Source organism: Beta vulgaris, chromosome 1, assembly GCF_026745355.1.
Source record: "Beta vulgaris subsp. vulgaris cultivar EL10 chromosome 1, EL10.2, whole genome shotgun sequence".
Classification (NCBI taxonomy): domain Eukaryota; kingdom Viridiplantae; phylum Streptophyta; class Magnoliopsida; order Caryophyllales; family Amaranthaceae; genus Beta; species Beta vulgaris.
This window is the reverse complement of record NC_079202.1, coordinates 24374685-24387940: the sequence shown is the minus strand read 5'-3', so window position 1 is coordinate 24387940 and position 13256 is coordinate 24374685. Positions and strand designations below refer to the sequence as shown.

The 13256-nt window shown below is 39.5% G+C and overlaps 1 protein-coding gene and 1 pseudogene across 2 annotated transcripts; both read left to right on the top strand.

Annotated features, from left to right (window-relative positions):
* The first annotated feature begins 1157 nt into the window (after positions 1 to 1157).
* LOC104900157 (pentatricopeptide repeat-containing protein At2g41080) lies at positions 1158 to 3936 on the top strand. 2 transcript variants are annotated; one of them, XM_010687519.4, is made up of 2 exons: positions 1158 to 1299; positions 1708 to 3936. In XM_010687519.4, exon 2 carries the CDS (start codon positions 1726 to 1728, stop codon positions 3742 to 3744), a length of 2019 nt encoding a protein of 672 aa, XP_010685821.2. In that variant the 5' UTR covers positions 1158 to 1299; positions 1708 to 1725; the 3' UTR covers positions 3745 to 3936. The 2 variants fall into 2 exon arrangements, with proteins under 2 accessions (XP_010685821.2, XP_019105169.2); XM_019249624.2 differs by having other exon boundaries at positions 1166 to 1299; positions 1705 to 3936.
* Positions 1316 to 12301, top strand: LOC104900167 (ATP-dependent zinc metalloprotease FTSH 2, chloroplastic-like; annotated as a pseudogene).
* The last annotated feature ends 955 nt before the right edge of the window (positions 12302 to 13256 follow it).

Sequence of the window (13256 nt, the reverse complement as noted above, 5' to 3'; positions counted from 1 at the left end):
GTTGTGGGGTGGGTGCAGTGGGGCAGTGGGCAGTGGGGTGGGTGCAGTGGGGCAGTGGGTGGGGGCATGGGTGGGGGCTGGGAGTGGGCAGTGAGGGGTGGGTGCAGTGAGTGTGGGCAGTGGGGTGGGCTGGGAGGGTTGAGGTGGGCAGTGGAGGGGTGTGAGGGTGGGCAGTGGGGTGTGAGGGTGGGCAGGGTGGGTGTGAGGGTGGGAGGGGTGGGCACTGGTGGGTGTGAGGGTGGGAGGGGTGGGCAGTGGTGGGTGTGAGGGTGGGCAGGGGTGGGTGTGAGGGTGTGGGGGTGGGCAGTGGAGGGTGGGCTGCTGTGTGCAGGAGCAGGAGCAGGCAAAAAAAAAAAAAATTCAGTGAAGGGCTGCGCTAGTTGGAACTAGCGCAACCCTTCTTGCTTAGAAGGGCAGCGCTAGTTCCAACTAGCGCAGCCCTTCATAGTAGCATGGCTCCTGGAGCCAGCAACCCTTCAAGCTTAGAAGGGCTGCGCTAGTTAAGAAGGCGTATCCCTTCAAGCTTAGAAGGGCTGCGCTTTACTAGCGCAGCCCTACTTGAAAAGTGAAGGGCTGCTGTCAAAAAGCGCAGCCCTACAGGCCATTTTCAGCGCAACCCTTCTTCATTTTTCCACTAGTGCACAAGTTCAATCATGCGACAATTTAGCCGACCTACTCACAAAGGCATTACCAGCAAAGCAGTTCCAAGAGCTTGTACACCTAACTGGTCTGCGTCGCCTTCGTGATATATGTTAAATTGAGGGGGAGCGCCATATGCTCTGTACTCTTTTTCCTTCGTCCAAGTTTTTACCCCATAGGATTTTTCTTGGCAAGGTTTTAACGAGGCAGAAACGCATATAGGCATATCAAAGCCCAACTGTACTCTTTTTTCTTTATATTTGTTTTTATCCCATTAGGGTTTTTCAAATGTAAAGTTTTTAATGAGGCAGTTATCACCCCATAATATAATTTTTAAGATCCGTTCAAGGGGGAGTGTTGTAATATTCTGTAAATATTGAACGGATAAAACGGCGCCGCCCATGATTAGACACTATACTGCAGTTATGCAGTGATATGATGTATCACCGGGTGAATTATTCATCCGGCACTATATATATATATACCGCACTTCGCGGGAGAAAATGAATAACACAACAACAAGAGCTTATTCTCCAATCTTGCTTAAAATCTCACATTACTAAAACTAGTTTCCTCTAAAGCCCACTGTTCTCTTCTCTCGTATTCTCACATTTCTTCCTTCGAAAAATCCCACCTTCTCTCTCCTCTGAACACTTCAAGGTACTTCTAATTTTTCCGCTAAATTTGTTTCTGGGTATGCTTTAGTTTTTCTTTTTGCTCATTTTTACTGTTGAATTGTTTCTGGGTATGTTTTACTTTTTTGTTTGGCTCATTTATACTGTTGAATTTTCTATGAATTTCGCTTAGTTCAATGAATTCTCTTGAAAGTGTGCAACTTTGTGTATAATTTCACATACCCGCTTCGAGTTTTGCACTTGCCCACTATTTATTTCTTTTGATTTTTGGTGATAGTATGCTAATTTTATGAATATAATATCTGGAATTTGTTGTCTGTTCTTCTATTTTATGCTAACAGTTACTATAAACGAGGAATTTCCCTTATTTCCTGCTAAAATCTTTTTACCTTCAAAATTTTAACCATTTTCATTGGTTACATATTAACAGCAGAGTTTCTATTGCTGTACAATGAACATGGTTGCATGGATAAGCTTTATCACAGACCGCTTAGCTGTTTCTCTCAAATATGCACAAAAATCGTCTAATTTTTGTTCTTTTTCCACTCAACCATTGAACCCCTCTTCAATCAATGAATTAGCCAACCTGTGCTCGAGGGGACGCCTGAAAGAAGCATTTGAGAGCTTCAAATTTGAAATATGGTCAGACCCAAATCTTTTTTCCCACTTGATTCATGGTTGTATATCCAAAAAGTCTCTTCCATGGGGAAAACAGCTTCATGCTCTGATAACCACTTCTGGGTGTTATCTAGACAAGTTTATTAACAACCATTTGTTGAACATGTATGGCAAACTTGGGGAATTAGACACTGTATTAGTGTTGTACCATGTGATGCCGAGGAAAAATGTAATGTCTTCCAACATTTTGATTAATGGGTATGTTCAAAGGGGTGATTTGGAGAGTGCCCAAAAGGTATTCAATGATATGCCTGAACGAAATGTCGCAACTTGGAATGCAATGGTCATAGGGATGATGCAGTATGAGCACAATGAGGAAGGTCTGGACTTGTTTTCGAGGATGCATGTACTGGGGTTCACCCCGGATGAGTTTACCCTGAGTAGTATGCTTCGAGGATGTGCTGGTTTGAGAGCTTTGTTCTGTGGGAGGGAGGTCCATGCTTATGCCATTAAAAGTGGTCATGATCTGAGCTTGGTCATGGGCAGTGCATTGGCTAATATGTATATGAGGTGCAAAAGTTTGGAGGAAGGAGAGAAAATCATTCAAGGGATGGCCATCCACAATGTGGTGGCATGCAATACTCTTATTGCTGGAAGAGCACAAAATGGGTACCCTGAGGGTGCTTTAGAGCAGTACAGTTTGATGAAAAAGGCGGGATTTCAACCCGATAGGATTACATTTGTTAGTGTCCTTAGCTCATGTTCTGAACTGGCCATCCTAGGACAAGGCCAGCAAATACATGCTGAGGTGATAAAGCGCCGGGCTACCGCGGTAGTTCCAGTGATAAGTTCATTGATAAGCATGTATTGCAGATGCGGATGCTTAGAAGAATCAATCAAAGCTTTTTTGCAGTGTAAAGATGCAGATATTGTCCTGTGGAGCTCGATGATTTCTGCTTATGGGTTCCATGGCAAAGGAGAGGAAGCCATTGAAATTTTCAAGCAAATGGAGCGACAAGGACTGGTGGCAAATGAGGTCACTTTCTTGAGCTTGCTATATGCTTGTAGTCATTGTGGCCTGAAGGATGAAGGGCTTAAATATTTTGACCTAATGGTCGAGAGATATGGATTAAAGCCCTGGTTAGAGCATTACACATGTGTCGTTGATCTACTTGGGCGTACTGGCTGTCTCGAGCAAGCAGAAAACTTGATAAGATCAATGCCCACGAAACCAGATGCTGTTATATGGAAAACTTTGTTATCTGCTTGTAAAATCCATAAAAATGCTGATATGGCTAAGAGGATTGCAAAAGAGGTCCTTAAGCTTGATCCTCAGGATTCAGCTTCCTATGTTCTGCTTGCAAACATCCAAGCCTCTGCAAAGAGGTGGGATGAAGTTTCGATTGTGAGAAGAGCGATGAGAGATAGAAGAGTAAAGAAAGAACCCGGTATTAGTTGGTTTGAGTTCAAAAATGAGGTTCACAACTTCACTATGGGAGCTAAGACACATCCTAGATCAATGGAGATCTGCTTCTATCTGGAAATCTTATTGTCAGACATAAAAAAGAGCGGGTATGTTCCTGATACTGGATCTGTTTTGCAAGATATGGATGTAGAAGCAAAGGAGCATAATTTGGGCCAGCACAGTGAGAAATTGGCTATAGCATTTGCTCTAATGATTACTCCTCCTGGTTTTCCTATTAGGGTGATGAAGAATCTGCGTGTTTGCACTGATTGTCATACTGCAATCAAGTACATCTCTAGGCTGAAGGACAGGGAGATTATAGTCCGCGATGCTAGTAGGTTTCATCATTTTAAGAATGGTGAATGTTCTTGTAGAGATTACTGGTAGGATAGTTTTTTTTATTTGGTGAAATGGTAGGGTAGTTGACAGCAGTAAGTTTGGACTGTTCATGCATATATGTTCAGGGGCTAGACGTAGATAGCTGGAAATGGTGAAAATATTGTATTGGTTGAACAAGAAGTTTGTACACATATTGAGCCAACAAGAAGTTCAGATTTATATTTATCTTATTGATCAGTATGAGGTGGTCTGCATCTTGTGAATAATATACCAAGCTTGCTGCGGTTTCATTGCAGATGTGTGACAATCAGTTGCATAATGGGAAATTGTGTACCTGCGCGACCGAGTGTGTCTGATCCTGTCCATGAAGAAGGGAGTTAGCTCTCCATCTGCGATAATATAGTCTAAGCATTGAAGCTGTTCTACCTCAGCTTCTTACAGGTCTGTTTGCAATCAAGGAGTAGTTTGTACTCTCATCTTTGAATTTCATATGCTATCCCTCATTTCTCTTGATCCTCATGAGGATTCTTTCACATTCTCTAGCAGCAGATTTTGTATCTCTTGGGTTTAGCCAAATTGTAACTGCAATCATCTCCTTCCGCAACTTTTTAGATTTTAGTGGCTTTCATTTCTAGGAGAGCCAACATTTTTGCTGCCTTATCTTTATCCCTTCTGTTTCCGGTGCTCCTACCGTGCTTTTGCAACACCTGCTTTATAAATATGAATCCAATTCTTTTCAAGTATGGAAAGTTTAGGGCGTCCCATGACATTTGACCTGCCTGTAGAGTAACCCTCCTTTAAGGCTTTAACAATGTTAAAATGGTTCTTACTTTTTTCTTTATAGGGTTAAAAAAGGTTTTTATTTGTTAGTAACCTTTTTAGCTTACAAGTCTCTTCGTGTATTTTACACCACAAAGGGCCTGTGAAGTGTTGCTCCTGCAAAACCTCTTCCTTTACTTTTAGTCCAGATAGAGCAACTTTCAGCAGGCACTTTATAATAGTTGTTTGAGCCTGCAAGATGAGAATGTCATCTTCATCATGTACTGAATAATGAAAAATTAAAATAACAGTAATCTTTTGCATACCCTGATTTCTTATTAGAAGTAGGTTGACAAGTAATAAGGACCTTCTAGTATTAACTATAACCATGCAAAGTTGCTTGCCTTTTTCTGTTAACGGTTGTAGTTGTGCAATCTGCAATTCTTTTCTTCTGGGATGGCGTGTTTTGTAATTAGTCGCTTTACTTGTTGATCTAGAATATTTGCTTGGCACTTGTGGAATATTGTTTCATGTATATGTCATGGGAACTGCATATTAACTGTCTCTCGTTCTCTAGAATTTTGCTTCATTCCTCTCAGAATTTGAATTTACTGTACGAATATAGGTGAACATATAGCGGAATTTCAGGAAACAAATTTTCTCACATCTATCACAAGATCGCATGCATAACATAAAAATCATATTTTCTGAGTTGTATCCCATATGAAAATTTGGACCGGTTTGAGAATTGAGATCAATTTGGAAACTAGGCGATTGGGATTAATATGAGGTTGTTGAGGTCTTTTGGATTTTGGAGAGTTTTTTTTTCTACCGATTTCAGGATTCATAACTAATTTTTATTAGGAGAGAATTTATTTTTGTGGGGTGGATAAATAAAGAAAGGAAACAAATATGATTTTAATAACAAAATGCGCTCAAAAATAAGATGTGTAAAAATAGCTCAATATTAGTCTCTATTTATAGACAAAAGAAAATATAGATGTTGGTGTTTTTTTTTTTTTAAAAAAAAAAATTGAAAACTGACAATATGTCCGTTGCAAAAATTTGCAACGTTAACAATTACAAATAATCCTAGCTGTTAGATTGGAGAAATGAGGGGTGTTGGATGGCTGCCATGCTGCTACCCCACTTCATTTTTAGCCTCTTAGAGGTCTTTTTGCAATCGAGGAGTAGTTTAAGAAAGTCTTTAATCTGTAGTAGTTTAAGAAAGTCGAATTTGACTCTCTTTTGAAGTAGTTAAGATTTGCTTGAAGTGCCAATATAGATTGTTGAAGTTTAACACCGCCCCCTCCCCACCCCCCGTCCGTGCATGCCCTTAAAACAATCTCAATTGCATAATGAGTTGTGTACCTGTGGGAGCGTGTGTAATTGATTTACCTGTTCATGAAGAAAGGAATTAGCTTTCTATCTGCGATAGCGCACTCTATAGCTGTTCATATAGTCTAAGCATTGAAACTGTTCTATCTTAGCTTCTTAGAGGTCTTTTTGCAATCGAGGAGTAGTTTGTACTTGCGTCTTTGGATCGTATGCTAGCCCTCATTTTTATTAATCCTCCATAGACGAGGATTCTATGTGATATTCTAGTGGCAGATTTTGTATCTCTTGGGTTTAGCCACTCCAACAGTTCAGTGAAAATGCTAATTGCAATCATCTCCTTCCAGAGCTTTTTAGATTTTAGTGGCTTTCATTTCTAGGAGAGATGGCATTTCTATTGCCTTATCTTTTATCCCTTTTGTTTCCAGTGCTTCTACTAGAGCTTTTGCACCACCTGCTGTATAATATGAATCCAATTCTTTTTGAGTGTGGAAAGTTTTTTAGGGCGTGTGCCATGACATTTGACCTGCCTGTAGAGGAACCCTCCTTTAACAATGTCAAAGAGGTTGTTAGTAACCCATTTAAGCTTACAAGTTTCTTGTATTTTTAGATCAAAAGGCCCTGCGAAGTGTTGCTCTTGCAAGACCTCTTCCTTTACCTTTAGTCCACATATAGTAACTTTCAGCAGGCACTTTATACTTGCTTGAGCCTGCAAGATGAGAATTTCATCTTCATCATGTACTGAATAATGTAAAATTGAAATTGAAGTAATCTTTTGCGTAGCCTGATTTCTTATTAGAAGTAGTTTGAGTAGTAACAGGGACCTTCTAGCACTAACTATAACCATGCAACCTTATGATAGATACATTAGATAACATCACGGGGAGCTGGGAGAAGCGAGAGTGGTGGTTGTGTTATTGTGGTGTTGCTTTAGCTCCGAGAACGATCTTTGAAATAATATCTACCACGTAGGATATTGAACTTAACATGCGAAAGATGTTTGAATAAGGGGCTGCATCAGGTGGACATGCTGCATGGCTTACTGACTCACCAACTGCCAATGTTGTTGGTGAGTTAGATTCGAACTTCCATTTTTCTGGGGAGCTTTAATTGAGAACAGAATATTTTTCAAAATGTTGTGCTGGAGAAATGTTTGTGTCCTCTGGAACATTTTCTCTAGTTGGCTAATTTGCATTCTCTTTCTTCCGGGATGACATCTTTTGTAATTTGTCACTTTACTTGCTGATCTGAGATGGTTGCTTGGCACTTGTGGAATATTGTTTCATTTAGATGTTACGAGAACAGAATACTAAGTGTCTCTGGTGTCTCTAGAATTTTGCTTCATTCCCCTTAAATTTTGAATTGCCATCTTGTATCAGATTCAGGACCCAACAAGGACCTTGTGACTTTAACTTTTGAAATGAAACGAAGATTCTTAAAGCTTGGAGTGCTTCAGTTTATTTCAGACAAAAAGGTTACTTTTTAAAAAATGCAGTAGGAATATTTTTCTTAAAATGAAACAGAATGCATAAATAAATCAACTTGCACACCCTTATGCTTAAAAAATGAAGGTCAACGTCCACATTTTATGTTTGTACTCCGTCAGTTATCTTCTGTGGAGGCATTGTGCTCAGTTTCAAGACTCAAAAGGCTCTGATTGTTTGAATAGAAATAACTTTAGATAGTTTCCTGAATGTATACATGATATCTAAGGGAGATATACGTCTGCTGCATTATAGAAATGGCTAATAGTAATGGAATCAAATTAAATGTGGACCTTTTCAGCTGGAATCTTGTTCCACAATTGCTTTGCTTATTTTTATATCATTTTGTTTCTTAGCTGATTTCTGGTTTTTATATCTTTTTATCATTTGGCTTCTAGGGTGAGCAACTGCAGTCGATAAAATGGCTGCCTCATCAGCCTGCCTTCTGGGACATGGTTCATCAGCCTCTACCTCTAAAACTATTCTAAAAGAGAAACTTTTTCATCGGCACTTATTTGCAACTCAAGGACGTTCGGTGTTGCTAAAGTCACCAAAATCTTTTACTGTGAAAGCATCTTCAGACAAAGCACATAATGATGGAAGAAGAGGCTTCTTAAAATTGTTGCTTGGGAATGCCGGAGTTGCATCAACTCTAGTCAGTAGCAGAAACGTTTATGCTGATGATGAGCAAGGAGTTTCTTCTTCAAGAATGTCTTACTCGAGGTTCTTGGAGGAAAGACCCTGCTGGCTAAGGCTATTGCTGGGGAAGCTGGTGTTCCATTTTTTCTCCATTTCCGGGTCAGATTTGTTGAAATGTTTGTTGGTGTGGGAGCTTCACGAGTGCGTGACCTTTTCAAGAAAGCAAAGGAAAATGCTCCTTGTATTGTGTTTGTGGTTGAGATCGATGTAGTGGGGAGGCAAAGGGGTACTGGGATTGGGGGAGGCAATGATGAAAGGGAACAGACACTAAATCAGCTTCTGACTGAGATGGATGGCTTTGAGGGTAATACTGGTATAATTGTTGTTGCTGCAACTAACCGGGCAGACATTCTTGACTCTGCCCTCGCTTTGACAGACAGGTAAAATTATCCTTTCAGAATCGACCTTTTACTGTGATATTGGTGTTACATTTCTCAGATGGTTTACTTGTCCGCTGTGAGATCAACTTTCCAACTTATTCTTTCTTGAAGACCTGAACTCACTATAGAATGTAGTAGCTGAGTGGAAACAAAATCCTAGGGTATTGATTATCCTTTGCTCTTATACAGGTATCAGTAGATGTTCCTGATGTACGTGGAAGAACAGAGATCTTGAAGGTTCATGCCAGCAATAAGAAGTTTGACGCTGATGTCTCCCTTGATGTGGTAGCAATGCGAACACCTGGTTTCAGTGGAGCTGATCTGGCAAATCTCTTGAATGAGGCAGATATATTGGCTGGTCGTCGTGGGAAGACAGGAATTTCTTCCAAAGAAATAGATGATTCAATTGATAGGATTGTAGCTGGAATGGAAGGAACTGTAATGACAGATGGTAAAAGCAAAAGTCTTGTGGCATATCATGAAGTTGGACATGCTATCTGTGGGTAAGTGTGGCATACTGACATTTTACTCTATCAATATACTCTGTTTCTGATATCAAACACCTTTACGAGGCGTTTGGTTGGGGGCTTCACGAAAGGGTAAGGGAAACAAAGCTCTTGATTCCCTTACTTGATGTTTGTTTGGTCATTTAATCATTCTCTTCACCCCCTCATTTCCCCCAAAATCCTCTACATCCATACCCCACACCCCCCCTAGGGTTTCAGTGTTTCACTTACCCTTTCTCTCCTCTACTTCATGGTCACCTTGACCAATCATTGACCAGCACACTACCACATGAACCCACCAACCCAACAGCCAGAACCACCACACCACCTGAACTCACCACCCTCGCCACCAGAATCACCACACCACCACCTGAACTCACCAACCTCGCCATCAGAACCACCACATCGCCACCTGAACTCACCATCCTCGCCACCAGAACCAACCGGAAAACATTCCCCCAACCATCTAACCACCGAAAGCATCCCACCACCTACAACCAACACAAATTTCCACCACCTGGTTAGCCACCCCCACCCCCTTACAAAACCCACTCGAAAAAACCTCATCCACCCCGCAACTGCCGCGAAAGAGGGGAGGGAGGAAGAACGTTGGCGCCAAACATGCCCAACAACCCCGCACAACCCAACTTAAAAACCCAACTCTAATAATTGATCATGGCTTTAGATGGTCAAATTCGGCTATAAAAACTTTGAAGTTTTTATGGTCGAATTTGACCTTTAAAACCTCAAATATGGTCTTTAATGGTGGTAGAGAGGGAAAACAAGGAAGGGGGGATTGTGACGGGCGGTGGTGAGGTGGGGAGCATTATGAGTGGCAGTGAGAGGGCGTGGCGGGCGGTGAGGGGGGGGGTTGTGGTGGTGGTGGTGGTACTTAGGAGAGATAGGGGAAGAATGTGAGGAAAAATAGTGGGGGGAGGAAGATATATGGGTGTGATTAATGAGACATAATTTTGGATGATTGTTTTGATGTGGAGTTGTGATTAATTTGTATCAGATTTTCAGGTGTGAAATATATAGGCATCTACTTCTCTTCAGTTAATATAAAGAAGAGGGATTTTTTGAAATCTTTTGCATATCATGATAGGCTTATGGTATATTTCAATGCTTGACTCTGAGGTGGATAATAGTTCACATAAACATATAGATTTATGCTGTGTGTGCTCCTTAAATTTGCACTCATGATCTTTTTCCTAAATGCATTCTTGCACCATCCTTTTTTTATACGCAACAATAATCACTGTAATGGGGTAGATTTGTGGTGAAAGTGTGTTTCATTCTGTTAATTCTACTAATAGTTATGCGTTTTTTTTTTAGATCAAACACTTTTGTTAAAGGAATTATTCCTGGCCCTCTCAATGACATTATTTTGAAGAAAACCGTACGTTTTTTGAGATGATACGAAGATGTTCAGAAATGGAAAACTTAGATTATAAAATTACTGGAGTATCAAATTGGCTTAGTATTCCATTCGAATGCTGCCTGCAAGTAAGAGATCCAGTGGTTGACACCGGGAGGGGGGGGGGGGGGAGTTTATAGAGTTTCATCAAATCTTCCTTTTTTCTTAGTGAGAAGTAAAACAGCCATCGAGACTGATGACTTGATGTAATATATGGAGGTGTGAACATTTTTTTTGTTTCAGCTAAAGTTTAAAACCATAAATTTTCTTGGGATATTCTCGAATAGAAATAATGAACTATATGAACATAAATCTTATTTATTCTTTTAAAAAGTCAATTCACTCTTTCTGCTTTGCTTTTCAATGTGGGTGGAACTGGGAAGCGGCTAGGTCCTAGTTAAGGTTTCTTATTGCTCGTCATCACTTGAAGTAATGTAATCTAGAAAAGCATTGCATTTGCTTGACAGCTCATGAAGCAATTGCCTAATTATCTGACTTCGGCGCATATTCGATATTTTCTTCTTGTGTGTACTGCTTAGTCAACCCTTTGTTGCTTTAACTTGTTTGTGGTATTGGTTTCATGCTTGTCATCCAATTGCTTACCCTTATGCTGTCATATGTAGCCCGCAAATATGAGTAACTCTCATGTGAACTCTCATGCATGTAGTTTGTGATTGTACTGTTATAATCTGAGATCTCTTTCTGTTCAATAGAATGTACAAATATGAAGTGGTTTCTTCAAGACAAATAGTAATAAGACTAATAACAGTTCTATACCGTTCATGTATTTGCAAAACTCTGACTCCTGGGCATGACGCTGTCCAAAAAGTCACCCTTATACCACGTGGTCAAGCACGAGGACTCACCTGGTCCATTCTTTCTGATGACTCAACCCACATTTCAAGGCAGCAACTCTTTGCGAGAATTATTGTTGGTGGAATAATATTTGGTGAGCGCGAAGTCACCACTGGACCAGCTGGTGATTTACAACAAATCACTGGTTTGCCTAAACAGGTAACTTTACTATTATCTATTCTTCTCTTGGTAAAAATGATTGCTGTCCATGGTTTGTTAGTTTATCTAAGTCGAATGAAAAATAAAGAAAAGAGAGGATTGCCTCTGTCAAAGTGCGAAGTGGGCCAAATGGCTAATGTGAAGTGTGCTATATGCTATTACTTTTACTGTTGCCCTTGGTCTGGATAGATTCAGATTCATGTAACCTTTGAAGGCTTTTCTTGAAAGATCCAGAGGAACCTTTTCTTTTCTTGTGGAGAATTGTGATTACTCTGAAACTTGAGATAGTGAAATAAGAGTTAGTCATAAGCATGAAGAACTAAGAACTTGTTCCGTCCAGAAATAATAATCTTGTACTATTTCAGGATCCTGAAAAAGGACTTTGTCTATAATTATGAGAGGTTGGACAATGTGACATCCGATCTTGAACGTAGGGGATAATATCTTAAACCAGATGCTCTAATTTTTCTAAAGGGAATTCGCTAATTTATATTGATTTTACAGATGGTGACTACTTTCGGAATGTCTGAGATTGGTCCATGGTCTCTTATGGATGCATCAGCACAAAGTGGGGATGTTATTATGCGTATGATGGCGAGGAATTCAATGTCGGAAAGGCTAGCTGAGGATATCGATGCTGCTGTGAAAAAGCTTACGGATGATGCTTACGAGATTGCCTTGACCCACATAAGAAACAACCGAGAGGCCATTGACAGTACCGTTGATGTTCTTCTAGAAAAGGAAACCATAAACGGGGATGAGTTTCGAGCTCTTCTTTCTGAGTTTGTTGAGATTCCAGTGGAAAATCGTGTGCCTGTGCCTGTAGCAGTAGCTGCTCCTGTAACAGTATAAGCATATATACGTATATACATATCAGGTGTATTCTTCTTGTTCTTGTATACCAAGTTATACCATTTCTCCTATTGGGAGTCTTGACCAAAGTGTTTTCATGTAGCAATTTAGATGCTGTAAAATTGTAATTAATTAAGGGTTGGAAATGAATTCCTGATCTCTCTATCCTTTCAATCCTCTTTGGAGAATTAAATTAGTTATCTTTGTAAAAATATTCAACTGTGTCCTATAGTGGGTAATGGCCATATCATCAGCTAAAAAGCGAGAAACTTCTAATTTATATTCGATACATGCAAATTCGCAAGATCTTAGAGGTATTTTTGGTAAGGTTTGCGAAAATAAGCTCTCAAATTATCCCTTAATTTATAATATACTAGTTCATATGCACGTGATGCGACGAAATTTAACATCAACAAACACTAAAAAACGCTAGAGACACTAATATTATTTATTGTAGCTTAATTTCATCTAATTTTTTTTCAACGTGATAAATAAACATTTATTGCCTTAACATTACATTGAGAAATTAGTTGGTATAAACCTATTTCTTTAATATTAAATCATGAACCTATTTTTAAATAATATATATAATAATCATGTCATATTTCTAAATGAAAATAAAATGATGAGATGGATTATCCCAATTGACACAAACGACTACTACGAACCTTTAAATAGATAAATGATAAATTATCCTAATCGACTCATACGATATAAAAGCCAAAAAATAAAAAGATGAGACTATCCTCTTATTCTTCTTGGTATGTGAAATTGTTAATGTATGTTCTTTGAAGTTGTAATTGCAATTGGAAGTTTAGGTAGAAATAATTTTTTTGTGTAAGTTCTTACTTTATTTTTGAAAGGAAAGCTCAAATAGTGCATTAATTAATGGACAAAGCGTCCGAAAGTACATATGGGTAAATCTCCGCTGGACAATGGTTCTCCCACACTTGTTCCACCCTAAATGACATAGTGAGCTACGAAATTCTCACCTCTTTCCACATGAGACCAAACTACTGAACTAAAACAAGAGCTAAAAGATACAATGCCCTCTAAAACAATATCAAAATCAGACATATAAACTACATCTATGGAGAGACGAGAGACTAGGACT